This window comes from Mustela nivalis (genome assembly GCF_964662115.1).
Source record: "Mustela nivalis genome assembly, chromosome: 9".
NCBI lineage: Eukaryota > Metazoa > Chordata > Mammalia > Carnivora > Mustelidae > Mustela > Mustela nivalis.
The window spans coordinates 102,904,858-102,925,739 of record NC_139028.1 but is presented as its reverse complement, the minus strand read 5'-3'; the positions used below and the strand labels follow the sequence as shown (position 1 = coordinate 102,925,739).

The window sequence follows — 20,882 nt, the reverse complement described above, 5'->3', positions numbered from 1 at the left end:
GCTGGTCCTAGGGTTGCTCCTGTCAGAGTTCTACTCAGCCCAAGGCACTGTTGGCCAAGAGCTCAGAGCCCGGGGCTCCAGGCCCTGTGGAACTCCCTGGCCAAGTCATAGCCCAGCTTGACCCCGCCCATGAGGGGCCAGAGGAGCCTTGGTTCTCCTTCACAGCTACGGGACTCTGCTCAGGTGTCTTAGCCCCATTTGGCTGCTTTCTCCAGTGGCCACTTCTTAGCACAGCCGCTCCCTGCAGGGCGAGGGGGCAGAGGGCAGGAAGCCCCTCTCCTAACCTCTCCGAGTGAGGGGCCCTGCTGGGTCAGTGGGGTGCGAGGCTGGGGCTTCCGCATATCAGGACTCAGAGGGGCATGGTCTCATCTTTCTCCTTCGAGGCCTGAGTGGCCTTTCTGGAGTCCATGGACAGACCTCCTCAGGCCCGGGCTGAGAGGAGGCATCGTTAAATACAAGGCAGTCAGGAGCCCAAGGAGAGCTGAGGATATTTATTTCACATTCACACATCTGTACATTTTCTATAAATAATGTAGCACTGAACTATGTACAACCATCTCTTGCCCACACCCGGTGCCAGGAGACGCTGCCTGCAGACACTGGCTGTGTTCACTGACCTTGGCCCCATCCCACCCGGCTTCCTGGGCCTGGTAGCCAGTGGTTGCTGGGACTCTCCAAGCCCAACCCCTCTGCTCTCTCAGGCCAAAGGCAAGGCAGACCTTAGGGAAACTGCTGCTCAGCAAAAAGGAGCCCTCGCTCCCTGCCCCCCCACTGCCATGACAGGGGCCACAGCGGGCAGCAGCCACCAGCCTGGGAAACGCGTAAGGACGAGGGAGGCTGCCACTCACTCTGCCACCCCGTGACTCTCCCTGCCTTTCCCTGCCCACCGCTTGTCTGGGCAGACAGGCCTCAAGCTTCCCTCCCTTGGTACCAAGTGGGACTTCGCCCAGCACCCAGTCATGCCGGATCCCGGAGGACGGAGAGCCAGAGCCCTGCACTGGAGGGTTAAGAATGCCAAGGATGAGGAACCACAACACAACTCTCAGGGACACGCAACGGTGGGCTCCTACTCTACTCAGAGTGTTTAGAAGCCACTGGCCCAAAAGACAGACAGACATCACTCCTGAGCCCTGAGGGAAGAGTAGACTGGTCTCCAGGGAATGGAGAGGGAGCAGGTAGAGGAAACCAGCGGAGCCCTGTGACAGACACTAAGACACGTTGAGACACACAACTGTGAACCAACTAAGCCACGGCTAGGGGCTTGCAGAGAACACACGCGCAGCATTGTGTCCTTGCGAACAGAAGACGCAAGGGCATCCCCTGGACTGGGGGGCTCTCAACCCCTCCCATCAGCTCGAGACGGGCCGGGGCGGGGTCCTGAGGTCTTCCTCCCTGCTGCGGACTGCAGCCACGTATGAGAAGAGACACAACACAGAGTAGCAGATCTCATGGGCCTAGAGGGGAGAGGAAAACCAGACCGATCAGATTCCTGAGACTCCGACATCACCACGCGGGGAGATGCGCCCAGCAGGAAACTGCCCTCGCGGCTGGCCGGTGGGACAGGGCATCTGAGTGCGTGGGTCTCTCCCAGAGCTGAAGACTTGTGTTGGCTTCAGCTGAACCTGCGGCATCTAGACCAAGCTCAGCTCTCCAGCCATCCCTGGTCGGCCTGCCCCCGTGCCCTCGGCGGGCCCGCCCCACTCCTGTGGGAAGATCCCCGGGGAGCCCTGTGCAGACCGGCCTGCCGGACTTGGGGGGCACACTCACCATTGGTGTCTTGTACTTGTGGCTCACCACTTCTTTAATTTCAGGAACTAAAACCGGACGGGCAAGAGACAAAACAGAAAGTTCAAAACTAAGAGCGATAGTGCCAGGCTCCCCCAGGCGGCAGCGCCCGGTACCGGGGTCCCCTTCCCCACGGTGGCCTGTCCCAGTGGCTGCAGCGGCTTCTGCTCGGACAGCTCCTGCCCAGCCGCTGCCGGGTGAGAGGACACGGCCCCAGACTCCTCGGCCAGGCCTGTGCGCTCTGTCGTGGCTCCCTGCTCGACGGCTGCGACTCTAGCCACTTCTGTGAGAGCCTCAGCACGGGAGCAGGCTGGCCTTTCACCACGGCCCCGAGGAGCTGCTGTGGGGTGTCCCCCCGTGTCGGCCGGGTGAAGAGAGTCGTCTCTAGCCTGTGCCATCACCTGAGACGCCCGAGAACTCCTCCCCGTTCCCAGCCCGACACTCTGTGTTCAGCATGGTTCCCTGTACCCCCAACCCCTACGCAGAGCGTCCTGAGGCTGGACGGGGAAGTGGCATGACCCTAACACCCAGCAGACTTGTAAGCGTCCTTCCCTGAGTGGCAGGAGAGGCCCAGGCCTGCCTGTGTGAGGGAGAGCGTCAGAGGGCTCTGGAGCAGACACACCGAGCAGAAGACAGGCGAGTACAGCACCCGGGGAGGGAGGTGACAAGGACCATCAGGCAAAATACACACATGTCCACAGCCCAGAATGCAAGACTAAGTCACCCCTGCCCCGGCCATGCAGGGGTTCTGCTTGGCCAGAGGAAGGAGGAAGGCCCCCCAGGGGCTCAGCCATCCTGATGGCCCCTGGAGGTAGGAGCAGAGGGGCGTGGTGTCCCGCTGGGGGCCAGAAAAGGTAGGATGAGAGCTGGCCACACCTTTTTACTGACCCTGGGAGGTAGAACTTGTGGGGGGATCCAGGGTTACCAGGGGATAAACTCATCATAGGTAGAGCAAGAAGCCCAGGTCCTTCTCCTGAATTGAAAGATTCCCCCAAACATCTCTCTGGCAGAACAGGGAAGGGAGCACACAGAGGGGAAAACTCAGAACCAGTAAGCCAGCACAAGGGGGGAGGGAGGCCGGGAGGAGGAGGGTGGGGAGAAAAGGGATGGGACAGACTGGCGAGTGAGCAGCTAGTTTGCTTGAAGGGGCCCATCCCACCCACAGCGGGGCCCAGGCAGGGTCCTGTGGGAGGCAGCACGAGCCGAGGTCACTTTACCTGCTGGAGAACGAAGGTTTTCATAGCAGCGATGAGGGGCACAAAAGAATGAAGCACAAACACAGCAGGAACTCAAAGCCCCAGGGTGAGAACCCACTACAGCACCGCTCAGCAGCAGCGCCTGGCTGCGGGGAGGCCGGCTCCCAGCCTCCGGCGACAGCTGCCCTGCCTGCCTCAGAGGCCCATGGGGCTTCCCTGCCCTCTAGAGTGGCTACCCGGCCCCCGCACGTCCCTCTTCCAGCATGGAGGCCAGGTGGATGCCAGGGGGGCACTGGGGTGGCTGGAGGGAGCCCTGGGCTGCTAGGAGGAGCTCAGCAGGCGACATGAACACAGCAGAGCTTGAAAACTGCCCGTCTGCTCTGCCCCAGAACTTTCTGACCACCAGCTGGCCGAGAAGGGGGGAGGGGCGCCCACTCACGGAGCCTCCACTGGAGCGTTTCTGAGCTCTAAACCCATCTAAGGCCACTTGCTCTTCTGCGACCCCTTCCCTAGCAGCCACTGTCTCTCTCTTCTTTCTTCCTCCTTCCCCTGGCACCTCGCGGCTTCCCTTTGCTTCCCTGTCACTCCTAAGCCTCCTGACCTCTCTGCAGAGGCGCTTCTTCTCTCTGCCTCTAGTCCCTCCTCTGGAGCGCCGAGGTTTGAGTTACTGCCATGTGAGTCCAGACCTAAGAGCAAAATAGTGTAATTACCAAATTCCTCCAGGACAAAGACGCCTCGGACTGTATTGCACTTTTTAATGTGATTCAGCTCTATGAAAACCTGCAAGAGAGGGAGGGAGGGCGGGGTCAGGCCCAGAGGCTCTCCCCCGGCCCAGGCTGCCCGCTCCCCCAGCTACAGCCCCGCCCCCCGGCACAGAAGACCTAGTTCCCAGAGGGAGGGCCGCAGAATCCACACACACACAACTCAAAGCGCTAAGAAGCGAAGACAGCAGAAAGGGCATGTACCTTCCGCTCCTGGCCGGAGGAGAAAGCATGGGAGAGAAATGAAGGCGTTAGTTTTAATGGTCAGACCCCACCCGAAGGCCCCTCTGCTGTCCTGGGCTGCCCGCCCATACCCTCTGCCCAGGGCAGCGCCTGGAGGACACGGTGCCCCGGGGGTCTCCCCCGTCAGCCCATCAGCTCGCTACCCTTCCATGCATCCTCCTCCGGCGCAGAGGGCTGGCACGGGCGCAAAGCTCCCCTCGGACTGTCCTCGGGGTGGGAGGTGTTGATATCATCCTTGAAACAAAATCCAGGCTCTCCCAAGAGGTACGCGGCAGAGAACAATGGCTATCGCTTGGGAGCACCGACTGCGAGTTCTACAATCCTATCTGCGAGCCTCACATCCATGCGGCCCAGTGTGCAGCACGACCCTCGTTTTACAGAGAAGGACACAGGATCAGGCAATCTATCTGCTCACGAGTAACGAAGCTGGGCTCTGAGTCCAAGCACATCCTGACCCGGAAGATCCGTTTGTGACCCCGCCCTGGAGAACTCCACCAGAGGCCAATGCGTCCTCAACTCCAACGGACCCCACGGCCGTTCTCCTGTGATCAGTCAGGGCCTGACTCCCCCTCTCAGCAGGATCTCTCTTCTAGGGCAAAGCCTTAAACTACAGACCAGCAGCTTGTACCTATCCATGGACTGGTTAGACACTGGGTCGGTCCGGGTGGGGGGGGACCCAGGAGGGGGCTGGCCGCTGTTTAATAAGACCTCCTCTTTAGAAGGTGAGGCATCAGGGGAAGCCACAGCACTAAAAGGCGGTCAGAAGCCTGTTCCCCAAGAAGTGCCAGCACCTTCGTGCTCCAGGAAAGAGCTTCACTAAACCTCTCCTTGGGCTGACCCTAAGGTCTCAGGTATGCTATTTAATATATTAAAGTCACAGGCAGGAAATATACTGCTGGAAATAGACTGCCTGAGCAGCTGTTTCCCATCACACCAAAGCTGCCCGCTTGGGTTCCTGAAAGAAGAAACTACAATGGCAAGGGGAGGAAGAAAGCCACGGAGTCCAGAGGGCCACCTCCCCCGAGTGTGTGCAGCCTGGCCCGGGGCTGTGGTGCTCGCACACTCCGACCCGGCTCACAGCCTCAAGGGGAGGAACCAGGATGTCAGGGAAGGGGTAGGGAAGGCACTTGTGTGAAGAGACAGAACTGGGAACGGACCTGGGATGACGCGCTGGCCTCAGAAAGGAATTAGCTTAAGGACTGTCCACTGAGAGAAAAAGTAACACTGTGTTAAAAGACCAAGAGAAAAAAAAAGTCAGCTCCTATGGTGGGATCACAATGAGAGAAAGATGGACTCTGAAATGCTCCGCAGCCAAAAGAAGGGGAATGGGGCCTGTGGAGCAGGGGACAGAGTGGGGACACTCAGAGGAACGGAAAGAATAGGAAGAAGAATCAGCAGGAGAAATGGGCAAATAAACACACATACTCCAGGTAAGACAGACACAAGCTCCACACGCGCACACGCACGCACGCGCACGCACACTAGCTTCGTGCACACCGGAAACACGTGAGGAGATCAGCTGGTCTAGACTCTCAAAGCAAAACCACCAAGCAGAAGCACACCCTGGGAACAAGGGAAGGCAGACACTGTGCGAAGAAGGGCCAAGTGAGACGCTCCCACTCACACTGTGCTGGGTCTAATGGACGGAGGCAGCCTAGCCACCAAGGCTCCCTCTCTTTCCCCACCTCCCACGGAGGCTCCTCCTGCACCTTCTGGGTGGTGGCCAACGTCACTGCGCCCTCCCTCTGATTTCTGTCTCTGGTCCAGCTGCTCCCAACCTCCCACTAACCCCGAAGGCCCCGAGGCTCACTGGGAAAGCACTGGGACCTGGGCACTGAGCCTTTCTGCAGATGGAAGAACAGGGCCAGGCAGCCGCTGCTGCCCCTCCCACCTACCTGGCTGTGCATGAACTTGAGATTGATCCCTTCTAGGGTGACCTGCAGCAAGCCGCCCTCACCAGTCTTCATGTCCTGCACAGGGAACTCGCCACCCAGTTCAGGGCCTGCGGTGGGGGAGGAGGTCATCAGCTAACTGGGGCGGGGACCCCGGGCCTGAGCTCCTGGTTAGGCCTCTGACCCTCAGGACGGACAGAACCAAGCAGAAGGCCCTTGCTCGGGGAGTCACTGTCTTCTCACCGGGTTTGATGCTCTGCTGTCGGGCCGCGGCTCTCTCCATGCTGTCCTTCACGCAGTAGTACAGTTCCCGACACTGCGGCACGGGGGACAGAACATCCCGTCATCCGGGCCTCCCAGGGTCCCCCTGCTCCACTCTCTACCATCAGCCAGGGCCAGGCCACGGGGACAGCCTGCCGTGTCCCACATGACAGCCAGACATAAAGGGGGCTCTCGACATGGATCGTGGAACTTCAACTTCCTTGCAAGAAGCTCGACGCTTCGCCCTCAGCACCCACCCCCGTCCGGACGGAGCTCCTGGGTACCTTCTTGGTATAGAACTTGTTGAGCTGAGTCTCAGAGCCATTTCTGCGCCACAGGCACAGCACCTTGGTCTTGGGGCAGTAGGTCATGTTGATGAGCTTCTCGTACCACCAGCGCTCGTACACCGTCCCGATGTTACTCCGCAGGACCACGCAGTCATCGCACACCTGCGGAGGCCATGGGGAGCCTCAGCGGGCCTTGTCGCCTGGACTCTCCGTCAGCCCAGGCTGCATGGCCCTGTCTCTGGGGGGAAAGGATAGGACGGCTGGTCCTGGGAGCAACCCCACGGTCAGCTTCTCGGCCTCCTGCTTACCGTCTTCCTTTGTAGGGACACAGACATTGACCTGCCAGACGTACTGTCCGCTAGAAAGGTTACTGAAACAAAAGAAATCATGGAGAGGAGCCTGTGGGCAGGGAAGGAGGCGCAATCGGTGCTTCAACTTTCACTTCAACTCACGTCTGTCACCTCTTATATGCTCTCAACTTAAGAGGATCTCATGCCGCCACGTGCCACCCTGAGGAATGATCTCTGTGGACGCGCAAAGGCAGGAGACTACAGCAGGCTTAAGCAAGGAGGGAAAAAGGGAATCAATGATTTTCTAATACTGGTTTAGCCTTAGTTCTGCACAAATCTTTTAAACAATTAATCACCTAAGTGACGCATGGGCAATGCTTATTGCAAAAAATATAATACAGGGAGGTATAAATTAAAAGGCAAACTTCTCCTTCACATTCTCTTTTTAATACTCTAAGTATTTAATTAACTAATTAACTAATTAATTTATTTTGAGAGAGAGTGTGTGTCCGTGCATGCAAGTGAGCGTGAGTCAGGGTGGGGAGGAGCAGAGGGAAAGGGAGAGAATCTTAAACAAGCTCCACATCTGGCGTGGAGCCCGATGTCGGCTCGATCTCATGACTCGAGCCAAAATCAAGAGTCAGACGTGCGACTAACTGAGCCACGCAGGTGCCCCCTTCACGTTCTCTTCTTATTCAACATTCTCCCTCTCAGATCAGACTGCATTAGGTTCCCCGCTTCCCGTTACTTAGCTGGGTCACCTTGGACAAGCTGGCCTCATCTGCATTTCCTCATATGGAGATTAAATAAGTCAATGTGCATAGAATTCTTCAAACAAAGCTGGGCACATAGGAAGTCCCTATAATTAGATGCTATAACATTATAATTATAATATAAAAAATGTAACAATGATTATCACAACCCCATTGATGGTTCTCAAATCTTTCTCCACATGTGACCCATTTTCCTGAGTTCCTGAACCTCTATCTGGATGGCTCACAGGCAGCACCTTGCTCTCATCACGCCCAAATCTGAAGTCGGCATTTTCTGCTGGGCAGATCCTCCTTCCGAGTTCCCTGTCGCCATTCACCCAGCGGTCCAAGCCAAAAATGAAGGAGTGATGTGAGACTCCTTTTTTCCTTCTCACTACACTAAGTTCTGTCCATTTCACCTCAAATACCGGTGGAACTGTCCCCCTCCCCGACTCCATACTTCTTTTAAATGTAAGCTCCAAGGTCATTTCCAAGGGGTCATCCACTACTCCTAGATCCTCTGCTGTGTATTCCTGCACTGCCTGCCCCTCTGCATCTTCTCCCATAATGCTCATCATACTTCCTGACACTTCGTTTCCTTAGCTGACTTCCCCAATGGCTTGTCAACCCCATACGGGCAACAGAAACCATGTCTCGCTTACTCATTGCTACAACCACATATCCACAGTACCTTGGCCTATAGTATGTGCTCCATAATTTAAAGTGAATGAAAAAGGAATATGCAAAACTACCAGGTTTAGTCTACTATGTAGAAGTTACAGAGGCTCAAAAGCCTTATGAAGAACAAGGTCATATAATAGCTGAGTAGAAACTAGAAATCTAGTCCTAGTCTGAATCTAGTTTTCTCAGGCTAGAGAGATGACAGTAACAATGTACCTGACTCATCTATGCTGTTGGTGGAGATAGAAACTGGTATAGTCTTTCCGATGGTGTTTGGCTGAATCTATAAAAATTTAAAATCTGTATAAGTTTGATCCAGAAATTTCACATTAATAATCTATGAAATTAAGAAGTCTATAGAAATTCTCATGTGAGGAGCACCTGGGGGGCTCAGTTGGTTGAGCGTCCGACTCTTGGTTTTGGCTCAGGTCATGACCCCAGGGTCCTGGGATTGAGCCCCGTGTCAGGCTCCCTGCTCAGTGGGAAGACTGCTTCTCCCTCTCCCACCCCCCTGACTTGTGTTCCCTCTATCACTGTGTCTGTCAAATAAATAAAATCTTTTAAAAAATAATAATAAAATAAAAGGAAAGGGTGAGAATCAGCTGCCACCTCTTTATGGTGCAGATATCCCGTTAGTCCTCGGCTCGAGGAGAGACCTAACCAAATTCTAAAACTTCACAGTGACATGAACACGACTCTCTTCTCAGCTACACCAACACGTGTGTGTCGGCTTCAGGGCAGAACATCTGCCCCATACTTGATAAACCACTCATTCAGAAAGCTGTGGGTGTAAAAATCAAACTCAACTAAACCAAAAGGAAACAGAATACTTGTAAAATTACTTAATTTTACTACTTTATATAGGAGTTATACTTGGTTCCTTCATTCATTTTAGAATTAAAAATAACCGGTATTTTAGAATTAAAAATTAAAAATTAATTCTAGAATTAGAAATAAAGAAACCAAAGCCAATTTCCTTTACAATCTTGGAATAAGGAAGGGTTTTTCTACCTATGACTCAAAATCCGAAGCTATTAAAAAAAAAAGACTAACTAATTCAACTACGTAAAAGTAAAAAGATTCTGCCAAGGGCTGGGGGGAGGGGTTAAAAAAAAAAAGTAAAACAATTCTGCATGGCAAAAACCCATAGGCAGATTCAAAGGACTGATGAGGAACTTCACAGGGAACAGGTCAGGCAGCCCGTATCTATACCCATTGATCTCGAAGAGAGAGAGGTGAGCAAGTTGGGCAACAGGCAGTATGCACACCACCCTTGAAGTATTCTTGCCAGAATACTGAATCTGAAACTCACCCGACCCCTAGAAAAACTACTAGTGTTTATAAAAAATACCAGTGATGAAGAAACGTGTTAATAATACTAAAGAGATGCAACCAGCAGAAAGTCTAGAACGTGAGGTACTCCGTGCGGCACTTTCTTCAATGAAAGAAATGGCAGAGTGGAAGGGGAACTGTTAGATGTTAAGAGCTACTTCAGAGTCCTATCAGCCAAAGCCATCTATGCATTTTTCCCTTTGGTGCGGTGACAGCCTCTGCGAGCTCTTCCAGCGCCTGTGCGTGTGTGGAGGGAAGCAGGTGCGGCCTCGCGCACGACGGCACGGTGAGCGACAGCACGGACGTGAAGAAAACCAAGGGCACGTATATACTGACCGGTGAGTCAACTACGGTACAACCACACCATGGAACACGACACAGCCGTAAAAAGAATGAGAGCCACAGGGAAAACAGCAGATGACATCATTGAGATGTATGGTGACAGATGGGGACCACACTTATCATGGTGAGCACTGCACAATGTACAGAATCACCAAATCACTACGCTGTACACTTGAAACTAATTCAACATTGTACGTCAACTCTTCTTCAATCAAAAAAAAAAAAAAAAGAACTTTCTTTTTGTACTGATATAGAGATCTTCAGGATATGTTCAATGAGAAAAGCAAGGTACAGATCAGTGGATATGATGTATTACCTTTCTGTGAGAAAAAAGAAAAGGAACTTAACTTTATATTTTTTGTGTGTTTGTATAAAATACCACTGAAAGATACAAAGGAAACCACAGAAGTGGTTACCTACAGAAGGAAGTGGTGAAGGGGAGGGGAAATTGAAAGGAAAGGGATAAGAAAGAGAGCGAGACTCCTAATGCCTACTGTTTCAAGCTGACTTACCGACAATGTGACTACATTATCTATTCAACACATATGTAAAAGAAATGATGGTGAATTATCCATTATATTACTTGCATAATAGCCTGACGATTTTATGATAACTGGATCATGAAGATGAATGAGATTAAGTGGGAGAAATATTCCAGTATCCGGTCTAGGAGTTCTTCCCTGTGACTCTCAAATGTTCCTGTGAGACATAGGAACTAGCATTTACCTCCATGAAGAAGATATCTCCATTTGTGTCTGTCCCTGCATGTACCACAAATGTTTGCTTCTTCATGTGCCGGCTGCCACTGGACCGGATAGCGAGATCACGTCCATTCTGAGGAAAGAGAGATCTGTTAAGGACATAGGTAAATCTCTCTCACAGAGCTCTCTGGACCAAGAATTCCGGCCCCATCCCCCACTTCAGCAAGTAAATTCCTATCAGCTTACTGAGCACAGTGCCATCTGCTGGCCACAGGCCACGAGGGAGGGATGCGTTCTCAAACTTTTTGGCCTTGGGACTCCCATACCTCTTAAATATTATTCATGACTCCGGAGAGCTTAGGTTTCTGTGAGTTATATTTATGGATATTTACCATATTAGAAGTTAAAACTGAAAAAAGTAAATATTAATTTTGAAGTCATTAAGAATTCTATTAATACACCCATTACATGGTAATATACGTAATTTTTTTAAAATAACGTATTTCCCAAAACAAGCAAAAAAATGAGAAGACTGGCATTGTTCCACATTTTTGCATATGTTTGTCTTTAAAAAATATCTGGATTCTCATTTCTGCTTCTGCATTCAATCCACTGTGTTATGTTGGTTTGGTTGAGTTATATAAAGAAAATCTGGTCTCACAGACATATATTTGGAAAAGGGAGGAGTATTTTAATAGCTTTTCCAGATAAATATGATCATTTTTCTTTGGTAATTATAACAAAACTTGAGAAGTAACAGTTTGTCATAGTTGCAATATGAAATCTGAAAACCCATCAATGAACATTTCATACTTTGTGGCATGAAATCCTTTTGTCTACCTTGCATTTTGATTGGATCTTTACTCACACTTGAATTTGTAACACCACATAATGTCCTTTCAAAAACTATGGGTTTAAGGAGTAATGTAGCTCTTCTAAATATTGACACATTTCATTACAGAGTATCAAAAAATCACACTGATTAATATCATCAATCTTGTTACAAAAGCCTTTAAATATCAGGAAGCTTCAAGCTTAAAAGTCTGAACAAACAAAGTTAGTCAATCCTCCTAGTGAAAATTATGTCCCATGAATGAAGCTGACAGTTCACCTTGCAACTCAAACTGTTACAATCACTTTTTCTTGAAACAATCATATTTTGCTCTGCAGCACAATACTTCCTGTATATTTCTCATTTGGTCACATAAAATATTAAAAAGATGTATCAACAATGATCAGATTAGTAAAATTAATGATTTGAATGCTTTCATTGAGAACATTCATAAGTGCAACTATTCTTCTTTCTCTTTTTTAAACTGAGAGTGCCCCCTGCCCCATGGCTCCCAGCACGGCTTACTGCCACTGCCTTCACTGTGTGAAAGTTACCAGCAGTTTTAGCTATCACTGCTTTTGTACCATCAGTGCAAATGTCAACCCAGGACAAAAAAGCAGATTTTAGTACTATTATGGAAATAGTTTTCAGCTCATGGATCCTTAGGAGTCCACAGACCACACGCAGAAGTGGTTGTGCAGGATGGTTCAGTACAGAGAATCCTGTCACAGAACAGAGGGACTAACACCTCATCTAGACTCAAAGCCCTATTTTCAAAACTGGGGGTCTTAAAAATATACACACCAACAAGTGACCCGTGGGGAAGCCTCTGCATTAGGTGACAAGGCCCTAGCCTGGAAGGTGACAAGTGCCAGGGGGAGGGGAGCCTAGGGGACAGCCCAGACATGCTTACCAGGTTCGCCAGCTGATCAAGCACTTCGTTGATTTGCTGGCTGTACACAAGCCCAATATGCGACTTGCCCATTAGGCGCCTCACCTTCTTTCGGATGTCATTCTTATTTACCTGCGAAGCCGAATGGGATCTTAATGAGGGCTCTGCTCTCTTTGCAACTGACATAGACATAGACATGACATAGACATAGACATGACATAGAGGGGAATGTACGAGCAAGTTTCGTACCATGTGAGACAATTCTGAGTCTACATCACTGAATATGAGAGAAAACATTCAACTGTTCTGCCAACAGGCTGGGAAGGAAAACCCTGGCTGTCTCTGGGTGGCTGCTGTAGATAAGTAGCTTTTAGAGCAGGTCTGGTTCAAATGGACTGGGGTTCAAGGAGACACTTCCTCCCTATCCCCAACTGTAACACTGAGCCCTGACAGGGCCATAAGAACTCGTGGGGCTCCTTGGAGTATGGTTCAGAAACGAGACTTTAGAGGAGCAACATTCTGGCTCGGCTGTAGCAGAGACATGTTCCCGGGGTTCAGGATCATCACCCTTTCCCAACCAGAGTTCACCGGGACCCCTGGAGTTCACCAGAGAAGAGAGATGAAACAAACTAAGTCAGCCTGTCAGGTGTTTTCTGTGTCGGATCAACTAAACCCTGCATGTTTAGAGAGGAGAAAGAGAAGAAACCTAGGGACTCACTCGCAAAACAACTCTCTTCTACCCATCAACCCCAAACTTATGCTTCCCTTTCAAAGCAGGACTCTTCTGTTTGATAACATAGTTCTTCCACAGCTATTACAAGTACAACCAAGTCAACCCAGAACGTGCCATTAATTTTTAACGAGTAGCTCTTTTTACACCTATGGAAAATTCTATATGATAAAGGGCTAGTGCTGAAAAATGAATTCTGACTATCCGAAGATTTTAGAAACTATTTTTTAAATTCATCGTATTCTGTATGGAGTTCTACTGGCATCCTAAAACTACTTAGCAAAGGAAGCCAATTTAAAATTCAAAATAGGGGGTGCCTGGGTGGCTCAGTCAGTTAAGCGTCTGCCTTCAGCTTAGGTCATGATCCCAGGGTCCTGGGATTGAACCCAATGTCAGGCTCCCTGCTCGGTGGGGAGTCTCCTTCTCCCTCACCCCTGCTCATGCCCTCTCCCTCTGCTCACATAAATAAATAAAATATTTAAAAATAAATAAAAAATGAAAATAAAACTCAAAATAAACAGGGTGCCTGGCTGGCTCAGTTGGTAGAGTGTACAACTCTCTTTTTAAAAAGATCTATTTATTTATTTTAAAGATGTATTCATTTATTTTTGAGAGGGAGCACACAAGCATGTGTGAGTGAGGGCCGGGGTGGGGAAGGTGGGCAGAGGGAGAGAGAAAGGGACAGAAGCAGACTTTCTGCTGAGTGGGGAGCGCGATGTGGGACTCGATCCCTTGACCCTGAGGATCACGACCTGAGCCAAAACCAAGAGTCAGATGCTCAACTGACAATGCCACCCAGGTGCCCCTGTTTATTTGAGAGAAAGAGAGAGAGAGAGAGAGAGAGAGAGAGGTGGGGAGAGGGAGAGGGAGAAAGTCCCACGAAGACTCCACGCTGAGTGCAGAATCAGACACAGGGCTCAACCCCATGACCCCAAGATCACCTGAGCTGAAACCAAGAGTTGGATGCTCAGCTGACTGTGCCATCCAGACCTCCCAAGTGTGCCACTCTTAATCTTGGGCTTGTGAGTCCCAGTCCTATGCTAGGCACAGAGATTACTTAAAATTTTATTTTTTATTTTTTATTTATTTTTTTAAAAATATTTAATTTATTTATTTGAGAGAGAGAAAGAGCTAGAGAGAGAGAGCATAAGCAAGGCGAGGGGCAGAGGGAGAAGCAGGCCCCCTGCTGAGCAGGGAGCCCAAAGTGAGGCTGGATCCTGGAACTCCGGGATCATGACCTGAGCTGAAGGCAGATGCTTAACTGACTAAGCCACCCAGGAGCCTTCCAAAAAAATCTTTTTAAATAAGAAAATAAGGGGCGCCTGGGTGGCTCAGTGAGTTAAAGCCTCTCCTTTCGGCTCAGGTCATGATCCCAGGGTCCTGGGATCAAGTCCTGCGTTGTGCTCTCTGTTCAGCGGGGAGCCTGCTTCCCCCTCTCTGTCTCTCTACCTGCTTGTGATCTCTCTCTCTCTGTCAAATTAATAAATAAAATAATTTTTAAAATAAATAAATAAATAAATAAATAAGAAAATACAATTCAAAATGAACAAATGGAATAGAATCACCAATCATCTTTACAACATTCCTCAGTACAACAGCCTGGCAGCTTTAGACAAACAGAGCATGTGTGAACTGTAGCAACCTCACACTTTCTTTTTCTTTTCTCTTTTTTTTTTTTTAAAGATCTTATTTATTGGGGCGCCTGGGTAGCTCAGTGGGTTAAAGCCTCTGCCTTCGGCTCAGGTCATGATCCCAGAGTCCTGGGATCGAGCCCCACATCAGGCTCTCTGCTCGGTGGGGAGCCTGCTTCCTCCTCTCTCTGCCTGTCTCTGCCTACTTGTGATCTGCCTGTCAAAAAATAAATAAATAAATAAAAGATTTTATTTATTTATGACAGAGATAGAGAGAGAGGGAACAAAAGTAGGGGAGCTGGAGAGGGAGAAGCAGGCTTCCCACTGAGCAGGGAGTCTGATGTGCGGCTCGGTCCCAGGACCCTGGGATCATGACCCGAGCCAAAAGCAGACGCTTAACAACTGAGCAACCCAGGCTCCCCGAGACCTCACACTTTCAATCAGGAAGAGAGACCTAGTAAGATGCTCTGACAGCTTCCCAACTGCTCCAGAATTTAGGTCATAGGAACAGGCCTTGTCCTTCCAGCATCAGCAGTAGCTGGGCACAAGCAAAGTCGACATTACCTTCATCAGTAGCATGTAAGAGATGAGGTTGTGCAAAAGCGTGGCCAACAAACGATCTTCATCATCCTCCAGGCGCTTCCGGTCATGCTCTCCCAGGGACAGGTACCTGAGCAGGAGACCAGCAAAGTCAGCTCTTAGGCAAGAGACCACAGAACTAACTTGGAAGAGGCTGAATTTGCATTTTTCAAGCATTCACTAAGTCTCATACCTGTCGATCATTTCCTGGGGACCCTGGTCCATACCCATTCCTTCTCTCTCCAACATCACAGCATCTAAGAACGCGTCTTCCCAGAACTGCATTTGGTCCCATAAAGTAGAACGTTCTTTGCCTGTGTGGAACAGAATTTTTCTAGGGGCTTATTTAACATTAACATATGAAGAATACAGCTGCCAAACCAAAGGAAAGAGTAAGCTCTAGATAAAAAGGACAAATTCTAGGACAAAGCAAATGTGAGCCTCTCCACCCAAAAACTAACATTCCTGCCACCAGCCCCAGCTCCTCCAAGTGAGGCCCAGCCCCTCCCAAGGAGGAGGGATGAACACAGCACACAAAGAAAGGTGGTTACTTATAGAAAAGGTCTCCATAGCCGCATCCTCTAACTGGTCCCACATCGATCCTTTGTCCCTTCCTGCCAATTTGTGAGCAGGAAGAACCATGGTTGCAAGAAAGGAAAGACAGACAGACAGAAAGACAGAGGCTGTTGATTAAAACCAAAACCTAGTCTCTTCCAGTGTTCACCTACTGCCTTTTCCAGACCCAGTAAGTCACCTTCTGCAGATATAAACACACCCTCTAACATCAGCACTGAGATCAGCCCAGAGCTAAGCAGCTACATGTTCAGCGCTACCCTCATCCCCAGCTGAGTCCAGCTTTCTTCCAGTGCAAGAGGCCTTCCCAGTCTGTGTCTCACCTAGGAGTCCCTCGTAGAGATAGACTCGCTGGCTTACATCCTCAGACGAGCGAACTGGGCTGCCCACCAGCTTCTCCTTGACACTTGGCTTCAAGCTGTGGGCTTTCCCCTACAAAGAGGTGACAGGTTAGCTGCCCGAGGTACCAATGGTCAGGGCAACGTATATATTTTCTTTATACGTTGTCCACACAGCGCATTAAGAGGCCCACACACCCATTAACCTCTGCTAGCAACATGCACTCAAGCAGTCCTGCTTGTGCTCGATGCTCGCCTCAAGGATTGGACCAGATGTCAATCTCATAATGCTGTTTTGGGCTGTTGCCTCCTACAACATGCAATCACATTTTCATTTTCCTTGTCTTTACCCTAGAGTCTCTGTAAGACACTTTGATCTTTAAAATGAATAAATAAGAAGCGAATCCTCTGTAGCAGCATGATGCAAAAGAAGAGAACACTGGTTCTGAAGACAGACTGACCAAGATTCAGATCCCTGCCTCTTACTAGCTGTGTGACCTGACGCGTAAAATTTAGCTTCTCTGAGTCTTGTTTTCCTCACCTGTCAAAGGAAGGGTAGAATATATCTACCTTGTAGGACCATTATGGGAATTAAATTAGAAAATACATATAAATGCCTGGTACATGGCTGGATGGGATAAATGTTAATTTCCTCCTTCCTACCATCTCTTAGAAATATCTGCCCCTTAGAAAAATCACGAACTTTACCTGCCGTTTCTGCAATATTAGACTCTCTATTCATTCAAAAAAGATTTCAAGTGGGTAAGAGGCAAATTTCATGCCCATTTCACAATTCATGCAATAGCATGAGCAGAGAAGCGACTGATCAAAGGTTATGAGGCAACACCTAATTAGTGTGTCTACACGCCAGGCTGGGTTCATAGCCCAATTCTTTGTTCAATGGACCATACTGACTTAATATAACTTATTTCTTGCTAAAACAGCCTTCTTTTTTTGAGCCAAGAAATTTAGATAATTGCTCTTGGCAAATCAAACTGTACAAAAACAGCCCTTGCCCATCAGCACAGAACAAGCATGAATTTGTCCCAGGAAGGTGCCAGGAAAGGCCACACACAGCTGAATGGCTTCTTGCAAGACCTCTATCCCATAATGTCTATTTTAACATCCAGAATGGAGGCACACTAGAAGGATTCAAAATACTCTCATTAAAACTTCTATTTAGACTCAAGGAGAGTTAAGGCCATTAATTCAAATGGCTCTGATGACTCTCAGTCCCATTTTCTACCTTTGCTCAGGGATGTCATTTGCCCTATTAGAAACACATACTCGGAAAGCCCTGAGGGTGGGAATGATCACTGGTGTTAAATACTTCATTTCATTTAAATTTCATCCTCCCTTCTCCCCACAAACCAAAGATAAGGACCTTTAAGCTCCTATATGGAATACCATTCTCAGGGCTCCTGAGTGGCTCAGTAGGTTAAGTGTCTGCCTTCAGTTCAGGTCAGGATCACAGAGTCCTGGGATCAAACCTTGCATGGGGCTCCTTGCTCAGAGGAGAGTCTGCTTCTCCCTACCCCTGCTCACAATCTCTCTTTAACTCAAATAAAAATTTTTAAATAAATTATTATTATTTTAAAGATTTTATTTATTTGACAGACAGAGATCACAAGTAGGCAGAGAGGCAGGCAGAGAGAGAGGGGAAAGCAGGCTCTCTGGGCTCAATCCCAGGACCCTGAGATCATGACCTAAGCCGAAGGCAGAGGCCTAACCCACTGAGCCACCGAGGAGCCCCTAAAAAATTTAACAAAAAAGGATATTCATTTTCAACTCTAATAAGGTGATAAGTGTATCAGAGTGCTTAATGCTGCCTCAAGAGCCTCGCATACACCAAAATGCAGTGTGTCTAAAGGCAAGGACTAAACAGAATTACTTTAATCCCAACTGATCACTGCCTTTTGGTAGGATGTAGGGAGAGTTCTTTTTTTCCTAAAGCTTTGTTCCCCTCACCTGTCAGAAGAGATGAGTACAGCAACATGCTCAACTCCAAACTTCTTGAGAGTGAGAATATCTTATTCACTCTCTTTCTTTACAGAATATAGCACTTAGTGAATCACTTAATAAATATTTATTAATGAATGAAAATATCAAATAACTGTTAGAAATATGAGAAAATAAAATGCTATTTTATTTATTTATTTTTAAAAAGATTTAATTTATTTATTTGTCAGAAAGAGAGAGAGCACAGGCAGGCAGAGTGGCAGGCAGAGGTGGAGGGAGAAGCAGGCTCCCCGCTGAGCAAGGAGCCTGATGCAGGACTCAATCCCAGGACTTTGGGATCATGACATAAGCTGAAGGCAGCCTCTTAACCGACTGAGCTACCCAGGCATCCCTAAAATGCTATTTCATTTTATTTTATTTTATTTAAGATTTTAGTTATTTGACAGGCAGGCAGAGAGAGGAGGAAGCAGGCTCCCTGCTGAGCAGAGAGCGTGATGCAGGGCTCGATCCCAGGACCTCAGGATCATGACCTGAGCCGAAGGCAGAGGCTTAACCCACTGAGCCACCCAGGCGCCCCTAAAATGCTATTTTAAAGTGCTATATAAAAAGGGGCGCCTGAGTGGCTTAGTCAGTTAAGCGTCAGCCTTCGGCTCAGGTCATGATCCCAGGGTCCTGAGATTGAGCCTTGCATTGGGCTCCCTACTCAGTAGGGAGCCTGCTTTTCCCTCTCTCCCTGCTTGTCCTCTTTCTCTCTGTCAAATAAATGTCTAAAAAAGAAAAAAAAAGTGCTATATAAATAGAGTAGTGACCAGAATAAAACCACACTTTTGGCAGAATGACACAAAATGAGAGGCGTCATTGCCCTGACATTGCCACCTCCTTGTCTAACTGTAAATATGGGAATAATTGCTACATAGGATTTGAAGCCCTAATGTGCCTGGGAGGGGAGTCCAACTCATCAGTGATCCAAGAAAGGGTCCTTAAAGCCCCAGATCGTAAAGTAAAATAACTGTGAAAAAAGCCTTAAAAACATTTTCTTTGAAGCCAAATACATGGGGATAATCCATTCCTTACTTCCTTTTTTCCTTCTAATTGTCCCTAATGTTTCATTCTTTTCTAACCCACTCCCCATCCCATGAAAGAAATGACCTCCTTTTGTTAGTAAACAAAACTTACAAAGATGGTGCTGGTAGCAGAGTTGGTCTCAATTTCACTATCAGACAAGGTGCCCCGAGAGCTGGCCAAGTGGGCGCTGCCCTCACCGCCTGGCCCATCACCTGCGTTGCTGCTCAGGTCACTGTCTGCTCCAAGGGTCTCTCCAGAGCTATTACTCACCTGGAAAGGAAAGAAAGGTAATAAGGGATATTCCCCAGCAAAGGGCTCCCAGAAATGCCCAGCTGTTAGAGCTCTCTACTGCCATCAAAAACAAAACAAAACAAAACCAAAAATAAGCAAAGCACTGCACTTCAAAGGTGTGTCAGAGAGCCTCTGGTAGTACCTTCTTTACGAGATGAGAAGCCCTGGGTGAAATCTCAGGGTCTGATCCCGCACACACAGACCTATGCCAGGTGAGCATCTCCACCGTGAGAACCAAGCTGACACGAGACTAAGAGCCTCCAAACGAGAAATCACCCGCCTTTCCCAAAGGGGGACTCACACCCCACCCACACGATGCCAGTGTGGTGTTCCCCTACCACGGTGCTAACTTCAGAGTCCTGACTTGAGCTTCGGATCATAACGGCTGGACTCACACCAATGACAGAGTCTGGATCAGTCCTCTGAAACGACACGGGGACTCGGACACATTAGAGGAGGTGCCCCACCCACTCTCAGTTTTCCTAAGAAATACTGTACTGTCTTCCTTCTCCTCAACCCCAACCTACTATAGTCATCCCTAAACAGGTCATGAGATGTTTATTTTTTTCCTCAATATAAAATATACATGACTTGCATCGATGAAAAATAATAAACACTAAAGAAATACATGCTCACTATAGAAAATACACGAAAGAATGAGGAAATAGAAATAAGCCGTAAACCACTAACATGAATCACTGGTAAGGTTTTAGTATACTTCCTTTCAGTCGTCTCTACAAACATTTTAAAAATAAAATGGGAATCATACTGCACATAGCCTTGTAAAACATTTTCCCGTGTCACTAGATTTTTGAAAACACAGTCTTCAGTAGATACTAATGTAATATTCCGTGTATTACTACACTTATTTCATCATTCTCCCATCACTGGGCATGCATGTTTTTTTTTTTTTTTTTAACTTGAAGTATTCTGAGATTGCAAATTTAATGCTCACAATTCCCAAAAAGGTTGTCACAAACCTGGGAACCAGATGTCAGGCTCACGCCACTGTCCGCACTGATCTGGGACTTTTTCTCCTCTGTCTCAAAGACGGATTTGATGACTTCGGGCCCTGGGTAGGGGAAAACCTCTGTCACTCCATACACAAAGGCAAGGGGCAGGCTGGTGAAGGGAGTGGGACAGCACACAGCCAGGTCACACACCTCAGCATGTCCCAGTCACCTTTCCAGGGACTGCCCCCATATCAGGCCCCACTGGAAGAAGTCCCCAGATGCCTTTAAGAACCAAGTAGGACAAATGAAACCTGGCCTCAAGGGGTTCTGCAGCCATCTCCACAACCTGAGAAAATTCTCAGCAAATCATTCTAAAACAGAAAGCTCCACAAGTAAATGTCTAAACCACATTCCCCCATACTCAGAGTCGGAGCTTCACTGGTGTGTGAAACCAATTAAGGGTCCCCAGGCCACTCAGTGCTTCCCCAACAAATGTGTCTAAAGGAGCTAGAAAAG

General features: G+C 48.6%; 1 protein-coding gene across 50 annotated transcripts in view; it reads right to left on the bottom strand.

Annotated features, from left to right (window-relative positions):
• Nucleotides 1–476: 476 nt before the first annotated feature.
• MADD (MAP kinase activating death domain) overlaps nucleotides 477–20,882 on the bottom strand; it is a 39,792-nt gene continuing 19,386 nt past the window's right edge. For 10 of the 50 annotated variants that reach the window (XM_082747483.1, XM_082747505.1, XM_082747462.1 and 7 more), the window contains 15 exons: nucleotides 20,394–20,485; nucleotides 19,752–19,835; nucleotides 19,234–19,392; nucleotides 16,084–16,192; nucleotides 15,381–15,501; nucleotides 15,173–15,278; nucleotides 12,269–12,379; nucleotides 10,549–10,656; nucleotides 6,423–6,587; nucleotides 6,121–6,193; nucleotides 5,881–5,987; nucleotides 3,692–3,761; nucleotides 1,768–1,814; nucleotides 807–1,454; nucleotides 477–771 (listed from right to left, as the gene is read on the bottom strand). In XM_082747483.1, the coding sequence (XP_082603609.1) occupies nucleotides 1,350–1,454; nucleotides 1,768–1,814; nucleotides 3,692–3,761; nucleotides 5,881–5,987; nucleotides 6,121–6,193; nucleotides 6,423–6,587; nucleotides 10,549–10,656; nucleotides 12,269–12,379; nucleotides 15,173–15,278; nucleotides 15,381–15,501; nucleotides 16,084–16,192; nucleotides 19,234–19,392; nucleotides 19,752–19,835; nucleotides 20,394–20,485 (1,457 nt within the window). In that variant the 3' untranslated portion in view covers nucleotides 477–771; nucleotides 807–1,349. Of the gene's footprint in view, nucleotides 772–806; nucleotides 1,455–1,767; nucleotides 1,815–3,582; nucleotides 3,668–3,691; nucleotides 3,762–5,880; nucleotides 5,988–6,120; nucleotides 6,194–6,422; nucleotides 6,588–10,548; nucleotides 10,657–12,268; nucleotides 12,380–15,172; nucleotides 15,279–15,380; nucleotides 15,502–15,738; nucleotides 15,802–16,083; nucleotides 16,193–19,233; nucleotides 19,393–19,751; nucleotides 19,836–20,393; nucleotides 20,486–20,882 lie in introns of those variants that run through there. The other 40 variants (XM_082747470.1, XM_082747480.1, XM_082747481.1 and 37 more) reach the window with 8 other exon arrangements.